Source organism: Pan paniscus, chromosome 3 (assembly GCF_029289425.2).
Source record: "Pan paniscus chromosome 3, NHGRI_mPanPan1-v2.0_pri, whole genome shotgun sequence".
NCBI classification, from domain to species: domain Eukaryota; kingdom Metazoa; phylum Chordata; class Mammalia; order Primates; family Hominidae; genus Pan; species Pan paniscus.
Window position 1 is genome coordinate 180,543,054 of NC_073252.2, and position 9,680 is coordinate 180,552,733.

The window sequence follows — 9,680 nt, forward strand, 5'->3', positions numbered from 1 at the left end:
ATTATTAATTGTGAAATTGGATTTTCTTTTTAAGGTAAGAATTTAAATGTATGAAAGGACAAAACAAACTCCAACACCTTTCATTTTGAACATTCTTCTCCTAGATGTTAACAGCTGGCTGGTGACATTTGGTTTCCATCTGCACAATGCTATTCCTGGATTCCCTGTTCCCAAATTTGATTTAACAGAACCTTCTTACGAACTTGTGAAGAGTCAGCAGTGGGATGATGTACCGGTAAGAAACAGAAAGACCTACGGAAAGGTGATAAGTAGCTTGTGTCTTATCTACCCATATCTAATCAAACTGCCCTTGTGAAAACTGTACCAAAGACAGTTTTTAACTTTTTGACTGTTTTAGGGAAAAAAAACAACACTTCCTCTGCATTTGTGTTCAACAAACCAGAGGCCTGTTAAACAGGCTTAAATATGTTTTCAGCAATGCCAGTGAAAACATAGAAATGCAGAAGCTCACTTTCGAGTGCTGGGTTTCTAAAAAGAACCCCAAGAAAGCATGGACCTGAAGGCAAAAATACAATAAACAAAAGGGCAGGGAACTCATATTACAAATTAGCAAACCACAAACAATGCCACAAGGTTCAACTTCTTTAAAAATTAACAGTGTTTCGGCCGAGTGAGGTGGCTCACGCCTGTAATCCCAGCACTTTGGGAGGCCGAGGAGGTCGGATCACCTGAGGTCGGGAGTTCGAGACCAGCCTGACCAACATGGAGAAACCCCATCTCTACTAAAAATACAAAATTAGCCCGGCATGGTGGGGCATGCCTGTTATCCCAGCTACTCGGGAGGCTGAGGCAGGAGAATCACTTGAACCTGGGAGGCGGAGGTTGCAGTGACCCGAGATCACGCCATTGTACTCCAGCCTGAGCAACAAGAGCGAAACTCCGTCTCAAAAAAAAAATAATTAATTAATTAAGTGTTTCATAGGAAAAGATTAAAAATAAAAATCAATGTCCTCTGGTAAGGCTCCACCTACAACCAGGAAGGTTTATGGAATTTTCCTGAGAATAACAGATCAAGAGGCCTGTAACCATTATAAGAAATAAAGAAATATAATAGAAAATTGCAAAGTCAAAGCTGCCGCTTCAGAAAGTGGTACTTCTAATCCCCACCAGAGACCAGAAAGGAATGCACGGCAAAACACCAGAATTTCCAGCTTACAGTAAGAATAATTAGAGATGGAGAAACTGGGTGACTCCATGATCATAAGGAGAAGACAGTGCAGACTTTCTTAGGACGATTAATTCCCAACCACCCCTTGAGCAATTTCCTATCATTTCAATGAAAACAAAGAGAAGAGGCAGCCATGGTTAACACACACACAGGCTATCTACAGTACCAGTACCTGTTTTTTGTTGTCTCATACCTAATATAAAAGCAATTCCTTTTTCATAAGTTACAAATATAGTCGTGTGTGTGCTACATTTTGGTCAATGACAGACCTTGTATAAGGTGGTGATCACATAAGATTACAATATCATATATTTTTTAAAAATTGAAATGGGGTCTCACTGTGTCACCCAGGCTGGAGTGCAGCCTTGACCTCCTGGGCTCAAGCGATAGTCCCACCTCAGGCTCCCAAGTATCTGGGACTACAGGCACGTGCCACCACACCCAGCTAATTTTTTATTTTTTGTAGAGATAAGAGTCTCCCTGCGTAGCACAGGCTGGTCTTGAACTCCTGGTCTCAAGCGTTCCTCCTGCCTCCACCTACTGAAGTGCTAGGATTATAGGCATGAGCCACCGGGCTCTGCCAACACTGTTTTTACTGTACCTCTTCTATGTTTAGATACACAAGTACTTACCATGGTGGTACAGTTGCCTGCAGTATTCAGTACAGTCACACCGTATTCAGGTTTGCAGCCTAGAAGCCATAGGCCATCCCATACAGCCTACGTGTGCAGTAGGCTACACCATCTAGGTTTGTGTAAGTGCCCGCTATGATGTTCACACAAGGATGAAATGGCCTACTGCCACATTTCTCAGAATGCCTCCCTGCGGTTAAGCAGTGCATGACTGTCTACACTGATACAGTGGCATGAAGACATACCGAAGTTTCCTAATGCATTTGAACATGCACTTCCTAATTGTGTATGACTTTCCAACATGCCTGAAAACACCTACATCTAACTGTACAAATGGACTTGCCAGCTCTTTTCCTAAGCAGCCTTTTAAATATGGTTCAAGTTCTCTGTCAAAAGAAGTGCACCATAAGGACAGCATAGGAAATCGTGGGCAAAGACACTGAGGCTGCCCCAAGTACAGAAAAACAACTGTTTCTTTCATTGCCGCAAATGAAACAGATGTTTTCATTTGGGAAACAATGGCCAGACAAACATCTGGTGGTATAAGAAATGACTGAGTTAAGATGCCCCCAATTTAAAACATTTGCCAATCTAGACGGTCCACTGTCCCTAAGTCTGAGAAAAATAATTGTTTTCCTAAAGTAACAAATATCATCTCCAGCTGCCCCACCGTCCACTCATCCCTGTACATTTCAGTTCTGCGGTTACACTCACCATCTTCAGCTGAAAACTCTGCCAGGAGAGGGGACACAGTTGACTTAAATACAAGCATTTCAAAGCATACGAAGCGGGGCCCTGTGATCGGCACTAAGTATCCCCAGCCGTTCAGATCCCTCTCTGTGTTTGGTGGCTTCTCAGCCTCCTGTGGAGAAAGCTACGAGCATGCAGAGCCGGATGAGCTGGGTTCCCCACGTGGGGTGGGCGTGGGAAAAGAGCATCTAGAAACTGTAAGAGAAAAGCAAGAAACAGGATTATTTTTCCCATGTTAGAAACGAAGAAAGCTTTAAAGTGATCCACGATGAGTGAGCCATTTGGGGGTTCCAAAGCATCGGGATCACCTTGAGCGGGAGGGATCTCGAGTGCTTCCTCCACCCGGGCTGCCAGCCTTCTGGTCAGGGAAGGACCCCGGGGCTTCCATGCATGCCCCGGCGCTGCCCCCAGAGTCCCGTGTGTGGGTCAGGAGTGGGGAGGCTCCCGGCCGCCTCTGACGCGCCCCCTCTTGTGTTTCGCCCGCAGCCCATCTTCGGAGTCCAGCAGCAAGTGGCGCGGCAGGCCAAGGCCTTCCTGTCGCTGGGGAAGATGGCCGAGGTGCAGGTGAGCCGGCGCCGGGCCGGCGGCGCGCAGTCCTGGCTGTGGTTCGCCACGGTCAAGTCGCTGATCGGCAAGGGCGTCATGCTGGCCGTCAGCCAGGGCCGCGTGCAGACCAACGTGCTCAACATCGCCAACGAGGACTGCATCAAGGTGGCGGCCGTGCTCAACAACGCCTTCTACCTGGAGAACCTGCACTTCACCATCGAGGGCAAGGACACGCACTACTTCATCAAGACCACCACGCCCGAGAGCGACCTGGGCACGCTGCGGCTGACCAGCGGCCGCAAGGCGCTGGAGAACGGCATCAACGTGACGGTGTCGCAGTCCACCACGGTGGTGAACGGCAGGACGCGCAGGTTCGCGGACGTGGAGATGCAGTTCGGCGCGCTGGCGCTGCACGTGCGCTACGGCATGACCCTGGACGAGGAGAAGGCGCGCATCCTGGAGCAGGCGCGGCAGCGCGCGCTCGCCCGGGCCTGGGCGCGCGAGCAGCAGCGCGTGCGCGACGGCGAGGAGGGCGCGCGCCTCTGGACGGAGGGCGAGAAGCGGCAGCTGCTGAGCGCCGGCAAGGTGCAGGGCTACGACGGGTACTACGTACTCTCGGTGGAGCAGTACCCCGAGCTGGCCGACAGCGCCAACAACATCCAGTTCCTGCGGCAGAGCGAGATCGGCAGGAGGTAACGCCCGGGCCGCGCCCGCCGAGCCGCTCACGCCCTGCTCACATTGTCCTGTGGCACAACCCGAGTGGGACTCTCCAACGCCCAAGAGCCTTCCTCCCGGGAGAATGAGACTGCTGTTACGACCCACGCCCACACCGCGAAAACAAGGACCGCTTGTTTCTGAATGACCTTAAAGGTGATCGGCTTTAACGAATATGTTTACATATGCATAGCGCTGCACTCAGTCGGGCTGAACGTAGCCAGAGGAGAAAAAAATCATCAAGGACAAAGGCCTCGACCTTTTGCGCTGGGCCGTCTGTTCCTTCTAGGCACTGTATTTAACTAACTTTAAAAAAGAAAAAAAAATGTATACAGTGTTTCCAAATAGTCCCGAATTGTCGACCTTTGCTTACAAGAAGTAGTCTGTCTGCATAGGATGTGATAGCTATCTCTGTTCATTTTACAATGTGGGGCAAAGTTACTGTTTCTAGACAACCCAACTGCTTTCCCTGTGCAGCTTTGTAGAAGGACATTGGCACAGTGACTTCTGCGGCGGGGATTTATTAATGGATTTTACAATGCTAACGTGGTTTCCCTTCGGGGAAAAAACTGGCAACTAGAATCCTTGTCACTGATAAGCAAAGGAAATCCTGATTTTTTTGTAAATTATGTGAGACAAGTTGTTTATGGATTTTTATATGAATTACAATTTACTGTACATCAAATCTTAGTCTCAGAGGAGTTAATTTATGTAAAGTGTTTAAAAATTTATACTTAAAAATAAAATGATAAAAACATGTGAACTGTGTGATTTTTTTAAAAGGATTGCACCTTTTGTTATCTGTTATAGCTGTACAGTATAAATTATTATATTGTAGAGATATAACAACTTATGCCTATAATGTCCAGAAGTGTTAATATTTTTGTATTAGGTTGAAAAAAATGTGCAAGCTTCTATCACTAGATGGATAGGACCGTGCAATTCTAGGTGGGTGGTGAATCAGAGAGCTCCTTTCTCTTCCCTCTCTCACGCATCAGGCCAGTGTCCTCAGCATTGTCAACTGAGAGGCACAGTAGACAACTAGGGCTGGTGGAATGTAAGGGAAGATTGAAAAAACGGGAGGAAGGGGTCTCTGGCCCTCTCTCAACCTTGCAAGTCAATGGGGAGTTGCTATAATTAACCCCGGGGTTTTTACTGTTGTTACTGTTCCAAAGCTCTGTCTCTTGATGGAGGAGAGACCACATCAGATGCTGGGGAAACAGGAGGAGGAGAGGTTCTGATGTAGTCGTGATCCTAAACACGTGTCTTAAGATCTAGGAAAGACAGCAGAAACCGAGCAGTGGTGGGTGAGCCAGATGGAGCCGGTCAGGGTTACTCTAAGCCCACATGACCAAACCATCTTGGGGGCTGGTTTGAATGACAGCCTCTGCTCTGTCTCGGGGAAGCCGGGGGTGGCAGATCCAGCTGGAAGTGAACTGACAGCCGCGCCCTCCTGCACACATGCATGCACGCGTGTGGGAACGAGCCCAGCCGCCATCTGCACTTCCGTGTCGGCTCAGCTCTGACAAATCTCTTTCCTGAGCACTAAATTCAGCCACAAAAATATTTTTAGAAGATATTTCTCAGTTCATTGAGCTATAGTACACACTGTTTTCCTCTATGTATAATGGTGATAAAATATAGCAAGTGAACATGTCGTAAATATAAAGGTTCAAGTGATGTATTGAAAATAATTTTCTAACTGCTTTGTATGTATCACATACTCTAAATTGCACAGTAGGCGTGTTTATTAAACAGATGATTGGCTGGGAAAGTTTCAAAATAGCTACTGAATTTACAGTATCAGTGCTATTACTGTCTTCGTGTATTTGGTAGAGCATACCGAAGTAATTAATCTTCTAATGAATGCTGATATTTTATTAGAATGAAAGCACAGATTAGCATTAATATTTTTTATTCTGGAAATCCTTTGTCAAGTATTATGAAGCCCAAATTTAGAAAACTACGAGATTTCAAACCACATAAACGTGATTCTGTTTTCCATTTTATTTTTTAACTGTTAGTTATTTGCAGTGCTGTTCCGTGGAACTTCTGCAGGCCTGTATTTAGCATGCTGTAAGTACTTTTGGGTGAAATAGGCTCTGAGTCTAAATTCTCAGACATGTTTCTGATGTATTACCATGAAAAGCTTGTGCCACATGACAGAAGTGAGATCAGAGTCTTAACCTCTTCTTGACGTGGACTGGTCTTCACTCGGGCACCGATAAATAACAGATTTGGAGTATCTCCTGGGTGCTTATTTTAGATGAAGTCAAATCAACCCAATTAGTGTCCTGTTAGTAGGTATACTGAGCCTATTTCTTTCTAAAAAGACTTGTGATCTGGACATGCTTTTACAAGAAATAGTGACCTTGGGGAATATGTAAACAAAAGACCTTTTTCTAAGAGTTGGGAGGGGGTGGGGGACTGTATAATGAAAAGAATTAGCTTACAAAAAAGAAATTGATATTCAAAGTATTTTAGGCAAAGCCAGTCAAAATGCTTTCATGATATTTTGAGATGTAAATTTTGTCTGATTTGTATTGTTCTTTTCATTTGCCTTCTTAACTTTATATGTGACCTGAATTTTCCATAACTGGATGACTATAGATTGCATCTAGGCATTCCAATAAAAGCCAACCCGATGTGTGTGTGTTTTTATATTTTTTCAAGTCTTGGGCTAGCCAGCATTGCTTTTGTGTTTAACGTGGAGGATGCAAATAGATGCAGTTGTTGGGGAATTGATTCATCTGCAACCCAGTTGGTAGTATCTTTTTTTTTTTTTTTTTTTTTTTTTTTTGTCCATTGGCCAGACTGCTGGCTCAGCAGAGTGAACTTCACAGGGGACTCTCCCATGGCCTACTTTAGAAAAACAGTAAACACACCCCCACAAAGCCAAACACGCTAACTGTAAAGAAGAGTTTACAAAAATACCACCCATTACTACTTGAGAGCAGGCCTCATTCCTGTGATCCTGGCAATAAGTGTGCTTAATTAAAACACTTGATTAGAATAATCAGTTTGGGCCTGGTAGGCTTGCAGCCTCCTGGAGATGTCTAAATCTACATATAGACCGGCTGATTAGAGGATGCTTAGTTCAGCAATTCTGGCCGGCAGGCCAGGGCTTTGATTTTAGTCGGAAGAGGCAGACTTCATCACACTTGCTTTCTAGTGACAACCTCAACTGCATAACGTGTTGATCCAGCAAGAATCAGGTCATTCCACTTGGCAAACTGGTCTGTTTTCTTCTCCTCGAATTAGACTTTAACATGATCAAAACGGAATTCCAGAAAAACAGGCGAAGTACTGCTTTCCTTCTCTACACTCTTTTCCTTAAAAGTAATGTCTGAACAAATGCAAATAAAAATGGTGCCGGTAAAAATTATACCTTAGAAAAAATAATCTGAATATGGGATATGCTGCTGCCACATCCCGTGAAATTTGTCTTTACATTCACCACACATATCCTAACAGTTGCATGGGGTTCTAACTGCCAGACCGCAACAGAAGGGCAGCACCTGACTGTAAGTACTTCAAAATCAGGACCAGTCCTCAAGCGCTTGAAAAGATGAGGAGAGGAGCTGGAGGTTACAATGAGCTATGATCGCAGCACTGCTCTCCGGCCTGAGCGACACAAGACCCAGTCTCTTAAAAAAAAAAAGTATTTTTTTAATGAAAGAATGCCGTTGATGCTTTCCCTATCCGTGCCCACTCTTCACTCCGTTCACCATCTTTTCTTTCTCCTTTTGCCCTGGGCTACTCCTGAATGCAGTTGTTTCTCTCGCCTGCTGACAGCAAATCAGCTGTCCGAGGTGCTTTTGGAAAGGAGGGATTCAAGAGAGGAAGCCAGAAGGCACTGATCCACATCATGTTCTGTCTGGGTAAAACCACCCGGGCAGTGCTCACAGCCGCTCGCTCGCTGTTATACAGAGGAGGACACGGTCCACCTGGACCAAGAACTGCCACCACCCACCTGGCCGGGGCGGGGTGGGCATCATTTGATCTCCAGCAGAGTGGGGCGAGTCTGCCCCTGGGAAGCCTCGAAGGGCAGCATATTAAGATCTCACCCTTCCATAGATACCCAAATTTCCTCCCACTTTCCTTCAAGGAGTGATCTGATTCCAGCATCCCAGTCCACAAAATGCATCCCCATTCCAGAAGCTGGAGGTGGAATGGACTTACAGAAATTTGAGTTGTCCAAGTTCACAGAAGTGGCTCAAGTTAAGGTGAGCAGAGATTCCCTTTGCTAGTACCCTCCACTACGTCACAGCCTCCTCATAACGCTCCCCGGGAAGATACCGCAGATACTCCTTACCGCCCCCCTTCCCATGGGCACTTGATCTTTCCAAAGCTGCCATCATTTACAGCCAGGACTAGCATTTTTCATTCTTTAACGATCCCCCGACACTAAACAAAACAGATGCCTTGAGCGCCCCTCTGCCTGCCAGTATTTCTAGCTCCTCACGCCCTTCTGTGTAGGTAAATCAAGTCTGACTCTCCATCATTTCCAAAAGAAAGACCATTGGGCTGTTTGCCTAGATTTTCCATAAGTTATTCATCTGGCTTTGAACATCCTACTAGACCCATGAAAAAATAAAATAAAAATGAGTTATAAGTCATTATCACCCATTTTAACCACAGAGTTAAGCCAGAGTACCAAACAGGTACTGATAAGCCATTTGAATTTTCTACCTTCTCATTTAAGCCACATAATGAATGTCCTGTGTTTGCCAGACTTCTCATTTGCTGTTCACCACCCCTGCAAGCAATGGTCTCTTGATGTTAGTTAATTACTAATAACTTTTAGGTAAATTGAGTAAACCTTTTCATTTATGAACCGACTTAGAATCCTGTCGTGGAGGAATACGGGATTCCTAGAGTCCCGTGGATAGAGAATTTACTATCAACCGATTCTAAGCCTAGAGTAACATCATTATTCAGTTTAGAGTTAATGGGTTCCTCAAAGCAAATTTAATAAATCCTTCTGGGATCTAAGCTCAGGAAAATTAAAATTAGAAGCATAAATTGTCGTCACTTTTAGGGCAAGAGACTGGCTTGGTAACAGTCCCCCCGCTTACAGGGTGAATTGTGAGCTACGCTTAGCAGGCCCTGGCCACAGGCATTCATCCTGTATTATGCAGGGAAATCTCGTTCTTCCACCTGCGTGCAGAGATTTCCTGAATTCCAGCCACAGCGGCCATTTCTCTACGGCAGAGCTCGCTGCACACAACTGTCAGGATTTACCAGTGGTCCGCTGGGTCAAAATGAATTTTTTAAAATGTTCACAAGTGAACTCTATCAGTGGAGAGTGCGGGGAGCATAAATGCCCAAGGAGTTAAAGTGACAAATTCTCGGGCGTGACTGAAAGGCTGAAAATGGGGCGCTCAGTGGAGGTCGGTGGGGAGGCTCACCAGGCTCTCTTCAACCTGGAGTTCTTCTGCACCGTGGTTAATGACCGCAGGCTGGAGACTGCCCCATCCCACACCTTCCTCCCACACGAACACTAGGGAAAGTCTAGTCTGCCTGTTCCAGAGAAAATTCTGCAAAAATCGTCCCCAGAACTATCTTTGCATCCACGATGCTCTCTCTCTCTCTCTCTCTCTCTCTCTCGTTGCAATGGGTCAGGTTGAATCTAACCCTCTCTGTCCTTTAAGGCTTGGAAAGAATGCCATAGGGCTCCCTCGGTGGGCCAGGGCGACGTTGATGACTCAGGATCTCAAAAGGACCTAGAGCCAGTCTGTCATCCCCAGTTTCTTAATTTATTGACAAAAGGTAACGAACAAGCAGATTGTAAAATATCTTTATTCAGCTATGACATGATTTCCAAGCTCAAAAAAAAAAAAAAAAAT

The 9,680-nt window shown here is 45.6% G+C and overlaps 1 protein-coding gene across 16 annotated transcripts in view; it reads left to right on the forward strand.

Annotated features, from left to right (window-relative positions):
• TENM3 (teneurin transmembrane protein 3) overlaps positions 1-6,476 on the forward strand; it is a 2,735,422-nt gene extending 2,728,946 nt beyond the window's left edge. For 10 of the 16 annotated variants that reach the window (XM_034959455.3, XM_057302221.2, XM_057302222.2 and 7 more), the window contains 2 exons: positions 105-235; positions 3,058-6,476. In XM_034959455.3, coding sequence (XP_034815346.2) covers positions 105-235; positions 3,058-3,813 — 887 coding nt within the window. In that variant the 3' untranslated portion in view covers positions 3,814-6,476. Of the gene's footprint in view, positions 1-104; positions 263-3,057 lie in introns of all 16 variants that reach the window. The other 6 variants (XM_063604002.1, XM_063604005.1, XM_063604003.1 and 3 more) reach the window with 1 other exon arrangement.
• Positions 6,477-9,680: the final 3,204 nt, after the last annotated feature.